The sequence below is a fragment of the Trachypithecus francoisi genome, unplaced genomic scaffold (assembly GCF_009764315.1).
Source record: "Trachypithecus francoisi isolate TF-2019V2 unplaced genomic scaffold, Tfra_2.0 Lachesis_group9, whole genome shotgun sequence".
NCBI classification, from domain to species: domain Eukaryota; kingdom Metazoa; phylum Chordata; class Mammalia; order Primates; family Cercopithecidae; genus Trachypithecus; species Trachypithecus francoisi.
In genome coordinates, this window is record NW_022681474.1 from 29,216,021 (window position 1) to 29,230,797 (window position 14,777).

General features: G+C 44.7%; 2 protein-coding genes across 4 annotated transcripts in view; one reads left to right on the forward strand and one right to left on the reverse strand.

The window, feature by feature from the left end:
* Positions 1 to 464, reverse strand: part of YME1L1 (YME1 like 1 ATPase) — a 45,465-nt gene extending 45,001 nt beyond the window's left edge. The window contains exon 1 of the mRNA XM_033208841.1: positions 162 to 464. Within this exon, the coding sequence (XP_033064732.1) occupies positions 162 to 431 (270 nt within the window). The 5' untranslated portion in view covers positions 432 to 464. The remainder of the gene's footprint in view (positions 1 to 161) is intronic.
* MASTL (microtubule associated serine/threonine kinase like) overlaps positions 307 to 14,777 on the forward strand; it is a 35,013-nt gene continuing 20,542 nt past the window's right edge. For 2 of the 3 annotated variants that reach the window (XM_033208838.1, XM_033208839.1), the window contains exons 1-6: positions 1,245 to 1,582; positions 6,922 to 7,059; positions 9,073 to 9,212; positions 10,516 to 10,604; positions 13,307 to 13,413; positions 13,935 to 14,082. In XM_033208838.1, coding sequence (XP_033064729.1) covers positions 1,397 to 1,582; positions 6,922 to 7,059; positions 9,073 to 9,212; positions 10,516 to 10,604; positions 13,307 to 13,413; positions 13,935 to 14,082 — 808 coding nt within the window. In that variant the 5' untranslated portion in view covers positions 1,245 to 1,396. Of the gene's footprint in view, positions 384 to 1,244; positions 1,583 to 6,921; positions 7,060 to 9,072; positions 9,213 to 10,515; positions 10,605 to 13,306; positions 13,414 to 13,934; positions 14,083 to 14,777 lie in introns of those variants that run through there. The other variant, XM_033208840.1, reaches the window with a different exon arrangement.

The following is a 14,777-nucleotide window of genomic DNA, read 5'->3' on the forward strand; positions in this document are numbered from 1 at the left end:
ACTCTCAGCGACGTCCCCGATCCACTCCTCAATCCTGGGACGCGCAGAGTTCATCACTTCTTTCCTAGAGTCCTTTCTGAGAAATCGCTTCCAAGAGTGCAATTTGCAAACAGCCACGGGCAGGGCGGGAGGGAAAAAAATGGGGTGAATGCCGGGCTTACCTGGGGTTGCACCGTGCTCGACAAGGAAAACATCTCCTGCGGGCCCTCAGCGACCTCACCCGCCTGCCGAAACTGTGCCCCTCTGTCGACGGCCCGGCGGGGAGGCGCTGAGCCCTTCTTTTTATCTTTTTCTCCGACCCGTTGCCCCGCACTCCTCCCAGAAACGGAAAATGGCCTCCTCTTCCTACACCTACTGCAACGACAGACAATCCGCCCCGGAAGGTGAGGCGCTAACGCAACAGTACTTCCGGGGCAAGTGAGCGCCCACATGGCCAAATGCCTGCGCGTTCTTTCCCGCGGAAGTAGTTGACGTTTACAACGAACACCGTCCCCAAAGGTCTTTAGCTGTTTTTTAAGGAGAGAACAGCCTTTACCCTCTTTAGAGTTTCTTTTTCTTTTGGAGACGGAGTTTCGTTCTTTCGCCCAGGCTGGAGTGCAGTGGCTCGATCCCGGCTCACTGCAACCTCCGCCCCCCGGGTTCAAGCCATTCTCCTGCCTCAGTCTCCCGAGTAGCTGGGGATACAGGTGCCCGCCACCACGCCCGGCTAATCTCCTCTTAAGACTTTCTACAGCTTCCTTATGAAATCTTCTGACTAGGCCTTGAGCAATAAGGTCTTTTACTACAATTTCGTGCTCTTTTCCTCACACTAAATCGAAAACTCTCCCTGTTGGTTCTGATCTGTTTCAGTCAGGCAAATTATATCCTGGGAAAACGTCAGATGACACGGGCGGCCACCCGCTTCCTGCTCATCGTTTCTCCACATTCTGTGCCTTCACTAGCTTCCAAACCTCAGCCCTGGCTTTCGCTTTACTGTACAGTCCGAACTGGTTTCTACGCCTCGCGGGGGTGGGGAGGTCGTGTATGGGAGGAGGACCGCTTTCCACCAGCCTCGTTGGGAAGCCGGGAGAAATGTTTTCAAATCCTGCGATTCAGTGAAGTCCCAGTCGTCCCTTTACTGTCGGCCCAGAACTGTTTGTGCCTCCTCCCTCATGAGGAATGACGTCAGTGGTGCCGCGGTCGCCGCCCACGACTAGTGTACTGCGGCGGACTCGGGGCTTTCCCGACGCCCCCTCCCTCCACGTCTGCGTATGGGAGGTGACGAGGGCGGGGCACGGCGGCGCGGTGACGTCACGGCCGCGCGCGGCGAGGGCGGAGCCTCACTTTGAACCCAGTTGGCGGGAGTGGCTGCTGGCCAAGGGGCCGTGGCCGCGGGACCGCTGTAGGCTGGCTAGCGATGGAGCCCACCGCGGGAAGCAAGAAGGAGGCTGGACGAGGCGCGGCGACCGAGGAGGGCGTGAATAGAATCTCGGTGCCAAAACCGCCTTCCATTGAGGAATTCAGCATTGTGAAGCCCATTAGCCGGGGCGCCTTCGGGAAAGTGTATCTGGGGCAGAAAGGCGGCAAATTGTATGCAGTAAAGGTAGGAAGTCAAGGAGGAGCAAAGGAAGGGGTCAGGCCCTTCGGCCCTCCTTCCTGCCCCCCCGGCTTGGGCAGGCCCCGGGGCCGCTGGAGCAAGGAGTCTGGGTGGCCTTGCTTGCCTGGCTTGCTGAAGCCTCCAGAGCCCTGCGACATCGCGATAGGGTCGGGTGTCTCACCTCTGTTCCGCCCTTCCCTCCGTATCTCGGATGCCCAGTAGTTTGACCCTCTTCTCCCTGCCCAGCGTTAGCAAATGAGGAAACTGAGGCCGAAGGCAAAGGGACTTGACCGAGGTGATTACATCGGCCTTAGTACAACAGGGACTTAAAGCCAATGCCGTGATTCGTAGTCTCACCCTTGCTTCAGTTAGGTTTCTAAATCCAAAAGGTTTTTAGTAATTAGTGGTTTTGTTTACCTTGTTTGTTTGCTTTGACGTGCAGAATCGCTGAAATTTTTCTACCGCAGAAGAGTGATTAATTTGTAGGTACTGCTAACTTTTTGACTCTTAACCAGGAGAAAGATGTACTTTTTTCTGATAAGTCTTTAATAATTTTTTTTAAGACAGTCTTTCTCTGTCCCCCAGGCTGGAGTAGTGTGGCGCGGTCCCGGCTCCCTGCAACCTCTGCCTCCTGGGTTCAAGCGATTCTCCTGTCTCAGCCTCGAGTAACCGGGATTACAGGGGCGCGCCACCACACCTGGCTGATTTTTGTATTTTTTTTGGTAGAGATTGAGTTTCGCCATGTTGTTTTTCGCTATGTTGACCAGACTGGTCTGGAACTCCTGACCTCATGTGATCCGCCCACCACGGCCTCCCAGAGTGCTGGGATTACAGGTGTGAGCCACCGCGCCCGGCCCTGTTACGAATTTTTTTTTTTTTTTGAGACGGAGTTTCACAGTGAAGTGATCTCAGCTCACTGCAGCCTCCACCTCCCAGGTTCAAGCAATTCTCCTGCCTCAGCCTCCCGAGTAGTTGGGATTAAATGTGCACGCCACCAACCCGGGCTAATTTTTTGTATTTTTAGTAGAGACAGAGTTTCACCATTTTGGGCAGGCTGATCTCGAACTCCTGACCTCAGGTGATTGCCCGCCTCAGCCTCCCAAAACGCTGGGATTACAGGCGTCAGCCACTGTGGGTGGCATTATGAAATTTTTAAGTGTTAGCATTACCTATTCGTTTGATGTATCTTCTGGATCCTTTTTACTCATTTGGCCTTTGCCAGGATTAAGTTGGGAATATTCATTAAATTAGTAACTGTCACTTCCAAGTTATATTCTAGCTTTGCGGTTTGATGTAGATTAATTTCCGACCTGTTGTATAACCAAAAGTTCTCTTTAAATGAGCCCATTGTTTTCTCTTCAAATCTTCCATTGTGAAATCTAGAATGCATTTTATTTTTTTTTTAAGAGTAGGTTGAAATATGTCCTAAGCCGATCCTTTGTCCATGCAGCCGTGTGTATCATTCTAAAAACATTCAACATGTATCTTGAAGCTGTTCTGTCCATTCTTGGTACTCGTCCATTCCAGTGGTTTCACATTACTCACATTGTGGCACTGAGTGAAGGCGGTAAAGGAAATGAGAAACCAGCAACTTGTTAGTGGGATTTCAGCTTCCTATTGGACATTGTCAAGTGAATATCCAGCACACACCTCCAAATTGTACTTGCCTAACCCTAACTAATCCTTTCCACCTAACTGCCTAAATTCTGAACCGCCTATATTCCTTCTCTCCATTTAATAACACCTTCATCCCTGTCCTTCAGACTAGAAACCTGAATCACTTTATTTCATCTCTGTATATCTCTCAGTGTTCCTGTCAGTTCCATCTCTTTTAGTCATGCTTTTTATCCTTTCCCATTCCCAAGTCCCTGTCCAAGTACAGGCTTTCACTTTTCCCCCTATTTATTTGGTTATAAAGGTACAGGCTGGGTGCAGTGGCTCACTCCTGTAATCCCAGCACTTTGAGAGGCCAAGACAGGTGGGATTACCTGAGGTCGGGAGTTTGAGACCAGCTGACCAACATGGTGAAACTCTGTCTCTACTAAAAATACAAAAAATTAGCCGGGCGTGCTGGCACGCACCTGTAATCCCAGCTATTCAGTAGGCTAAGGCAGGAGAATCACTTGAACTCGGGAAGCAGAGGTTGCAGCGAGCTGAGATTGCACCAATGTATTCCAGCCTGGTTGACAGAGCAGGACTATGTGTCAAAAAAAGAAAAAAAGGCCAGGCACGGTGGCCCACGCCTGTAATCCCAGCACGGTGGGAGGCTGAGGCGGGCGGATAACCTGAGGTCAGGAGTTCGAGACCAGCCTGACCAACATGGTGAAACCCTGTCTCTACTAAAAATACAAAAATTAGCTGGATGGTGGTGTGTACCTGTAATCCCAGGTGCTCGGGAGGCTGAGGCAGGAGAATCACTTGAACTTGGGAGGCAGAGGTTGCGGTGAACCAAGATCGCGCCACAGTACTCCAGCCTGGGAGACAGGGTGATACTCCATCTCAAAAAAAAAAAAAAAAGGTACAATTCAGTGGTTTTAATAAATTAGATAGTTGTATAACCATCACCACAATCCAATTTTAGAATATTTCCATTGCTGGAAAACCTCTTCTGCTCATCTGCAGTGCCTACCCCATTAACACCTCCAGCCCCAGATAACCACTGATCTACTTTCTGTCTCCATAGGTTTGCCATTTCTGGACATTTCATATAAATGGAATCATACAATATGTCGTCTGCATCTGTTTTTTTTCACTCGACATGACATTTTTGAGGTTCATCATGCCTTCATTTCCATACATAGTCTGTTGGAATAGCCTCCTAGCTGGAATCATTATCTTCATTTTTTCATTCATTTCTTAGACTGTGACATGTAAACTCAAGTTCAGAGTCCTTAGAAAAGCAGTCGTTTTCCCAGTTCTGGCTCCGTATTTCCACTGCATCTTCCTCATACCCTGTCTTTTGGCCTCAGCAGACAATTGGCTAGTCTCTAAATGCTGTGTATTTTCTTGCTTCTGTGCTTATGTTTATGCTAGTTCGTTCTTTCTTTTTTTTGGAGACAGAGTTTCGCTCTTGTTGCCCAGGCTGGAGTGCAATGGTGTGATCTCAGCTCACCGCAACCTCTGCCTTCCAGGTTCAAGCGATTCTCCTGACTCAGCCTTCTGAGTAGCTGAGATTACAGGCATGCACCAGCACACCTGACTAATTTTGTATTTTTATTAGAGACAGGGTTTCTCCATGCTGGTTAGGCTGGTCTCAAACTCCTGACCTCAGGTGATCCGCCTGGCTCGGCCTCCCAAAGTGCTGGGATTACAGGTGTGAGCCACTGTGCCCGGCCTTATGCTGGCTCCTTGCTAAGTGCTTTTCTTCCACCCTTTTCTGCTGTTCTCCACCTGCCTTATTCGTGTATTAAGATTCATCTTAGCTCCCCTTCAGACCTTCCCTGATCTTTCAGACCCATCTCATTGAATTGGTTACTTTATATATATGTTCCTGAGATTTTTGCTTTTCCCTCTACAGTACTCAGTCATGATCAGTTGTTGAACGAAAACACTAATCCATGTGTTTAATCAGTATTTGTTTAGCACCCACCCTCTTTGTGTCTAAGAACTGGACAACAATGGGGAACAAAACAAGCATGCCCTCATAGCCAGTGAAATGATAGGAAAAATCATGTTACCGACTTGCTTTGTCAATTTCCCTCAGTTTTCTTAAAGAAAGGCGTTAAGGCAGGAATTTATAATGTATTAATGATTTTATTAAATACTGTAATAAATCTTTGAAAGAAATATGCCTTTTTTTCTTGTAGCAGTTCTGAGAATTGGTCCCAGTGTTACTGACTATTCAGTTTAGTGTTCCAACTTTATTTTTATTTATTTATGTATTATTTATTTATTTATTTAAAAAAATTTTTTTTTTTGAGATGAAGTCATGCTCTGTCGCCCCAGGCTGGAGTGCAGTGGCGCGATCTCGGCTCACTGCAAGCTCCACGTCCTGGGTTCACGCTATTCTCCGGCCTCAGCTTCCCGAGTAGCTGGGACTACAGGCGCCTGCCACCATGCCAGGCTAATTTTTTGTATTTTTAGTGGAGACCGGGTTTCACCGTGGTCTCGATCTCCTGACCTTGTGATCCGTCCACCTCGGCCTCCTAAAGTGTGGGATTACAGGCATGAGCCACCGCACCTGGCCTTTAATTTTTTTTAGTATTCCAACTTTAATAGTTCTGTTTCTGTATAGATTACCTTGAAACTTGAAGTTCTGACTATTCCAGCTTAAGATTTTTTTTCATAGGCAAACTTCCGATGTTATGCCTCTTTCTGATTCTATTCCCATCTATCAAAGAATCAGAAGTTAAAAAAAAAAAAAATTAAGTAGTTACTCCATGCCCAGGTCCTAGTTATCTGTGGGCTTATGAGGAATGTAACTATCTTTTGACTTTGTTATCAGAACAGTGGAACAGAATTTTTTTTCTATTAATATACAGGGCAGTCTGGGAGCGTTTGTTTAATTTTTTTTCCTTCTCTAAAGAGATTGTGATACTTCTGCCATTTAATACCAAGATAAGCAATTCTATCTTGAAGATTTTTTTAAAAACTGTCTTAACTATTTTTTGTACGTGGTTTCCTGATAGCAGTGCGAGTCCACATGACATCTATATGTGTTCTCTCTGTTCATGTTTTTATGATGGTAACTTTGAAACCTGAGATCACGCTGTAATTTTTTTTTTTTTTTTTTTTAGACGGAGACTCGCTCTGTCGCCCAGGCTGGAGTGCAGTGGCACGATCTCGGCTCACTGCAATCCCCGCCTCCCGGGTTCATGCCATTCTCCTGCCTCAGCCTCCCAAGTAACTGGGACCACAGGCACCCGCCACCATGCCTGGCTAATTTTTTTTGTATTTTCAGTAGAGACGGGGTTTCACCATGTTAGCCAGGATGGTCTTGATCTCCTGACCTCGTGATCCACCCGCCTCGGCCTCCCAAAGTGCTGGGATTACAGGTGTGAGCCACCCCACCCGGCAGAGATCACTCTGTAATTTAAAAAAAAGGCAGGGAGCTGTGACTCACACCTGTAATCCCAGCACTTTGACAGGGGTATTGCTTGAGGCTCATTTTAGCCCGACCTGGGCAACATAGTGAGACCTTGTCTCTACAAAAATATAAAGTAGCCAGATATAGTGATGGGTGCCGGTAGTCCCAGCTACTTGGGAGGCTGAGGTGGGAGGATAACTTGAGCCTGGGAAATCAAGGCTGCAGTAAGCCTTGATCATGCCACTGCACTCAGCCTGGGTGAGAGATGGAGACTGTCTCAGAATAAAATAACATATCATTTTTATTTTATCTATTACAGGTTGTTAAAAAAGCAGACATGATCAACAAAAATATGACTCATCAGGTCCAAGCTGAGAGAGATGCACTGGCACTAAGCAAAAGCCCATTCATTGTCCATTTGTATTATTCACTGCAGTCTGCAAACAATGTCTACTTGGTGAGTAAATAATTTTTACTTTGTTTCTTTATCCATTCAGCAGTCAGTGGACCCAGTGATTTAAGAGAACCATGTCTGGGTTCAGAGTACTTGCATATGAATTCTGGCTGCACTCACAACCTTGGCAAATTTACCTGTTATATTAGTTAGAGTTCTCCAAAGAAAAAGAACCAATAGGGTATATGCATATGTGTTGCGGGAAGTCAGGGACCCCGAACGGAGGCACCCCCTAAAGCTGCGGCAGAAGAACAAAAATTGTGAAGTTTTCATGGACATTTATTAGTTCCCCAAATTAATACTTTTATAATTTCTTACACCTGTCTTTACTGTAATCTCTGAATATAAATTGTGAAGATTTCATGGACACTTATCACTTCCCCAGTGAATATCCTTGTAATTTCCTATGCCTGTCTTTAATCTCTTAATCCCGTCATCTTCTTTGTAAATTAAGGAGGACGAATGTCGCCTCAGTACCCTGTGATTGTGTCAACTGCACACCTTGTTTGTAGAGCATATGTGTTTGAATATGAAATCTAGGCATCTTAAAAAAAGAACAGGATAACAGCAATGTTCAGGGAACAAGAGAGGTAACTTTGAACTGGCCGCCGGTGAGCCAACGGAACAGAGCTATATTCCTCCTCTTTCATAAGCAAATAGGAGAAATTATCTCTGAATTCGTTTTCTCAGCAAGGAACATCCCTGAGAAAGAGAATGCGCCCTGCAGGTAGGCCTATAGACGGCCCATTTTTAAGGCATCGCCCCTTTTTAAGGCATCGCCCCTTTTTAAGGCATCCCATCTTTGTCTTTTATGGTCAAAGGGCCCAGGGAATGAAATGAGCCCAGGTCTCCTATAGTGCTCCTAGGCTTATTAGGATGAGAAAATTCCCACCTAATAAATTGTGGTCAGACAGGTTATCTGCTCTCAAACCCTGTTTCCTGATAAGATGTTATCAATGACAATGCGTGCCCGAAACTTCATTAGCAATTTTAATTTCACTTCATCCGGTGGTCCTATGATCTCGCCCTGCCTCCATTTGCTTTGTGATATTTTATTACCTTGTGAAGTCTGTGATCTCTGTGACCCACACCCTATTCATGCACTCCCTCCCCTTTTGAAAATCGCTAATAAAAACTTGCTGGATCCTGCCCACATGTGATGTCTTCCCTGGACACCCAGTTTTAAATTTCTCTCTCTTGTGCTCTTTTTTCCCTTTATTTCTCAACCCAGCCGAGACACTTAGGAAATAGAAAAGAACCCATGTTAAACGTCGGGAGCAGGTTCTCCTGATACATATGGTGTGTGTGTATGTGTATGTGTATGTATATATACACAGAGACACAGGCCAGGGGCTGTGGCTCATACCTGTAATTCAAGCACTTCGAGATGCTGAGACAGGAGGATCACTTAAAGCCAAGAGTTCCAGACCAACTTGGGGATGAGACTCCATCTCTACAAAAAAATTAAAATAAAAATTAGCTGGGCATGGTGGTGTGCAGCTAGCTAATAGAGATACCATTGCACATAACTGCACCCCAACCTGAGATAGAGTCTCCCTCTGTTGCCCAGGCTGGACTGCAGTGGCGCAATCTTGGCCACCCTGTGCCTCCTGGGTTCAAGCAATTCTCATGCCTCAGCCTCCCAAGTAGCTGAGATTAAAGGCATGTGCCACCAGGCCCGGCTAATTTTTTGTATTTTCAGTAGAGACGGGGTTTCGCTGTGTTGGCCAGGCTATTCTCGAACTCCTGGCCTCAAGTGATCTGCCTATCTTGGCCTCCCAGAAGTGCCGAGATTATAGGCGTGAGCCACTGTGCCCAGCCTAAACAGTTTAATTTTTAATTAAAAACTATATGGCAACATGAATAAACCTAGTATTAATGTATTACAAGTAATAGCAAGAAAAGGTAGTTTTGTTACAGAGCCATGCCAAATATCGTAACTGTAATGCCCAAATACTAGATTTTTAAAGTAATCATATTGTTTTTATTTCACAATATTAAATTCTTTTTTGATAGGTAATGGAATATCTCATTGGGGGAGATGTCAAGTCTCTCCTACATATATATGGTTATTTTGATGAAGAGATGGCTGTGAAATATATTTCTGAAGTAGCACTGGCTCTAGACTACCTTCACAGACACGGAATCATCCACAGGTAAAGACCAACTTTTCTCCAAGTTATTACTTAAAAATTCAAGTAATCAAATTATATATTTGAGTCTCAGATATTCACGGTAACCACTTGCACTTACTTCCAGGTTATCTAAAGTTTACTAGTAACTTGTATTCGTTTAGAAATTAACTCTTCTTTCATCTCCCTGTGTTTTTAAAAATATATTGCTTTGAACATGAGTATAGCATGTATTTATTTATTTTTGTATTTATTTATATTTTTATTTATCTTTTTCTTTGTTGAGACAAAGGGTCTCACTTTGTCACCCAGGTTGTGGAGTGCAGTGGCTTGATCTTGGCTCACTATAGCCTGGACCTCTGGGGCTCAAGCAATCCCCCTGCCTTAGCCTCCCAAGTGTCTGGGACTAGAGGCATGTGCCATTACTCCTGGCTTTGTGTGTGTGTAGAGATAAGGTTCCCAGGCTGCTCTTTAACTCCTGGACTCAAGGGATCCTCCCACCTCAGCCTCCCAAAATGCTACAATTACAGGCATGAGCTACCACGCCCCACTAAGTATGGCATTTTATGTGAAGAGTATTGAATCCTTTCTGTTGCTCTGCATTGTACAAAAGTGCTGTATTTTGTAGTCCAACTGATTTACAATGTTTTTCTCTATGCAAAGAAAGTCAGATTAAGTGACTTATTAAATCTCAATCGTACCTTCCTTTAAGAAGGTAAATGTAGGCCAGGTGCGGTGGCTCACGCCTATAATCCCAGCACTTTGGGAGGTCGAGACGGGCGGATCACGAGGTCAGGAGATCGAGACCATCCTGGCTAACATGGTGAAACCCCGTCTCTATTAAAAAATACAAAAAACTAGCCAGGCGAGGTGGCGGGCGCCTGTAGTCCCAGCTACTCAGGAGGCTGAGGCAGGAGAATGGCGGAAACTTCCCGGGAGGCGGAGCTTGCAGTGAGCTGAGATCTGGCCACTGCACCCCAGCCTGGGCGACAGAGCCAGACTCCATCTCAAAAAAAAAGGTAAATATAAATTTGAACTGGCTTGAGATTGATTTTATCTAATAAGGTTTCTTTATTTTAATGGAATATCTAACCAATGATACCAAAAATAATCTAGTATTAATTTATCTTTTTTGTCAATTCTGATAAACAGTACAAAAGATGTTTTGCTTTTAAGAGATGTTTTCTGTACTTTTCAAAGCCATCAATGACATCTTTATTTTGGAGGAAATAAATAGGGCTTGCCTCCTTTGTAACTCTTTCTGGAAATTCTAACATTAAAACTAGCCCTTTTTTGGTTATCTACTATTTGCCTTTTATGTATGCAGGGACTTGAAACCGGACAATATGCTTATTTCTAATGAGGGTCATATTAAACTGACGGATTTCGGCCTTTCAAAAGTTACTTTGAATAGAGGTAAGAAAAATATCAAGTAAGTACCTTTTTAAAACATCCAACAGCCAGGCGCGGTGGCTCATGCCTGTAATCTCAGCACTTTGGGAGGCCAAGGCAGGCAGATCACCTGAGGTCAGGAGTTGGAGACCAGCCTAGCCAACGTGGCAAAACCCCATCTCTACTACAAGTATAAAAATTAGCTCGGCCTGGTGGCACACGCCTGTAGTCCCAGCTACTTAGTAGGCTGAGGCAGGAGAATTGCTTGAAACTGGGAGGCAGAGCTTGCAGTGAGCCAAGATCCTGACACTGCACTCTAGCCTGGGGGACAGAGTGAGACTCCATCTCAAAAAAAAAAACATATTGTATTCTCTATTAGAAAGGATACATGGATGGGAAAGTATTAATAATGAAAATAACCAGAAATTGGACTTATAAACTCTGGAATTATAACTATTAGTATTTGAAAATATATGCAGATCTACAGTTTTTCATGTGGAAGTACAAAGTTCAACAGTTTAGTAAAATCTGATCTGTGCTGATGTAGGGGTATTTATGGTCTTTCGTTTGTTTGTTTTGAGATGGGGTTTTTGCTCTGTTTCCCAGGCTGGAGTTCAATGGCATGATCTCGGCTCACTGCAACATCTACCTCCCAGGTTCAAGCAGTTCTCCTGCCTCAGCCTTCTGAGTAGCTGGGATTATAGGCACCCACCACCATGCCCAGCTAATGTTTTTCTTTTAGTAGAGACGAAGTTTCACCACGTTGGGCAGGCTGGTCTCGAACTCCTGACCTCAGATGGTTCACCTGCCTCAGCCTCCCAAAGTGCTAAGATTACAGGCATGAACCACCGTGCCTGGCCAGGGGTATTTATAGTCTATTGATCCCAGTTCATGTGATTATTCATATGATTTGCCACTAGGGATATTTCATAATATGCAGTATATTTACCACATTACTTTTCTAAAATCAACATTTTTAAATTGTGATTTCAAAGAAATCTGACTTTGAAATCTTATTTTGAAATCTGATTCTAAGAATTTCAGATAAGCTATTGGAAAATATCACAAAGGACAAAAAATTTGCATTAAGATAAAATTGTTGATAAATTTAAGTCACTTTGTATATCATAAGGGTCTAATTTTAATAAAACTTTTTTTGTAAAATATCCTATATGTATATTATTATTATTCTTATCACTTCATCAATGTGAGGCATAAATGAAATTTGTTGTTAAAACTTTCAGTATACTTTCATTTATTTGTTTATTTTTTATTATTATTTTTTTTGAGATGGAATCTCGCTCTGTTGCCCGGGCTGGAGTACTAGAGTACAGTGGCACGATCTCGGCTCACTGCAAGCTCTGCCTCCTGAGATCACGCCATTCTCCTGCCTCAGCCTCCCGAGTAGCTGGGACTACAGAGACCCGCCACCATGCCTGGCTAATTTTTTGATTTTTAGTAGAGATGGGGTTTCACCGTGTTAGCCAGGATGGTCTGGATCTCCTGACCTCATGATCCACCCGCCCCAGCCTCCCAAAGTGTTGGGATTACAGGCGTGAGCCACCGCGCCTGGCCTATTCATTCGTTAATGTATTTATTTTGAGACAGAGTCTTGCTCTATCACCCAGGCTGGAGGACAGTGGCGTGATCTCGGCTCACTACAACCTTTGCCTCCCAGGCTCAAGCGATTCTCATGCCTCATGAGTAGTTAGGACTACAGGCATGAGCCACCACACCCAGCTAATTTTAAAAAGTCCTGTATCATATAAGAACATTAGAGTTCTTGGATTATTTTTTATTTGTTTGTTTAAGAGACAGGGTCTCACTGTATTACCCAGGCTGGAGTGCAGTGATGTGATCATAGCTCACTATAGCCTCGAACTCCTGGCAAAAGCAGTTCTTCCACCTCAGCCTCCCCAGTAGCTGGGGCTACACAGGTGCTTGCCGTAATACCCAGCTAGTTTTTAAACTGTAGAGATAGGTCTCACTCTATCACTCTGTCTTGTTGCCCAAGCTGGTTTCAAACTCCTGGGCTCATGGGATCCTCTCCGTTTGGCTTCCCAAAGTGCTAGGATTACAGGTGTGAGCCACCACGCCTAGATAAGAACATTAGACCTCTCTTACCATTTTTTATATCTAAGTGGAATAGTATAGTATTATGTGCCATTGTTGAATTCTTTTAAAATACTATGCACTGAAACATGCTAACAATCTGGGTCAGTTTCTATCTTGACCTAGGCTTAAACATATTAGCTAACATGAGGGGCCCAAAATTAATATTGATTCCATACTATCTCCTTATTTATTTATTTAGTTTTTGAGATAGAATTTTGCTCTGTCGCCCTGGTTGGAGTGCAGTAGTGCAATCTCGGCTCACTGCAACCTCCGCCTCCCGGGTTCAAGTGATTCTCCTGCCTCAGCTTCCCGAGTAGCTGAGATTACAGGCGCCCACTACTACGACCAGCTCATTTTTGTATTTTTGGTAGAGACAGGGTTTCACCATGTTGGCCAGGCTGGTCTCGAACGCCTGACCTCAAGTGATCCATCTGCCTCAGCCTCCCAAGGTGCTGGCATAACAAGTGTGAGCCACCGCGCCCGGCCACCGTCTCCTTTTTTAACATTTGGTTTACAAAAAGTTTATTGTTGCCATATACATAACATTCATTTTTAGTCAATGGGAGGTAAAGGTTTTTAATTAATTTATATATTTTTCTTTGCATATATAGATATTAATATGATGGATATCCTTACAACACCATCAATGGCGAAACCTAGACAAGATTATTCAAGAACCCCAGGACAAGTGTTATCGCTCATCAGCTCGTTGGGATTTGTACGTACTTGAAAAGAAAATTTGAACATGACATGCCCTTTCATGATCACCACTTAAAATTTAAAATTACCTTTAAAAAAATATATCAAGGCCAGGCGTGGTGGCTCATGCCTATAATCCCAGCACTTTGGGAGGCTGAGGTGGGCAGATCACAAGGTCAGGAGATCGAGACCATCCTGGCTAACACGGTGAAACCCCATCTCTACTAAAAATACAAAAAAATTAGCGGGACGTGGTTGCGGGCGCCTGTAGTCCCAAGCTAAGTTGGGAGGCTGAGGCAGGAGAATGGCGTGAACCTGGGAGGCAGAGCTTGCAGGGAGCCAAGATGGGGCTACTGCACTCTAGCCTGGGCAAGAGTGTGAGACTCCGTCTCAAAAAAAAAAAAAAGATCAAAATAGATTTAAGTATCAAGCAATTGAATTTACTTTAGCAATTTGTCTGGTTAGGTGGTATAACAGTCTATATGCTTAGGTGGTGTTTTGGGGAAGGTAAACCTGTTTTTATTTTTCTCTTTTTAATAGAACACACCAATTGCAGAAAAAAATCACAACTCTGCAAACATCCTTTCAGCCTATCTATCTGAAACATCACAGCTTTCTGAAGGACTCATATGCCCTATGTCTGTAGATCAAAAGGACACTACTTATTCTAGCAAGTTACTAAAATCATGTGAGTATAAAAGAAAAGGTAGGTCAGGCATGGAGGCTTACGCCTATAATGCTACCACATTGGGAGGCTGAGGCAGGATTTCTTTCTTTTTGAGATGGAGTCTCACTCTGTCGCCCAGGCTAGAGTGTAGTGGTGTGATCTCGGCAGCTCACTGCAAGCCAAGAGTTCAAGACCAGCCTGGGCAACAAAGTGAGACTTCATCTCTACAAAAATTAGCTGGGCATGTTGGCACACACTTGTGGTCCCAGCTACATTGGAGGCTGAGGCAGGAGGATCACTTGAGCCCAGGAGGTTGAGGCTGCAGTGAGCCATAATAGCACCATTGCACTCCACCCTTGGTGACAGCACGATACCCTGCCTTAAAAAAACAAAAATCTGCTCCAAATTTCAAAACATTTTGAGTACCGACATGACACCCAGCACTTTGGGAGACCAAGGCGGGCAGATCACTTAAGGTCAGGAGTTCATGACCAGCCTAGCCAACATGATAAAACCCTGTCTTTACTAAAAATACAAAAATTAGCTGGTCGGGGTGGTGGGCACCTGTAATCCCAGCTACTCAGGAGGCTGAGGCAGGAGAATCGCTTGAACACAGGAGGCGGAGGTTGAGTGAGCTGAGATCGTGCCACTGCACCCCAGCCTGGGTGACAGTGAGACTGTCTCAAAACCAACAAACAAGCAAGCAATTTACCATT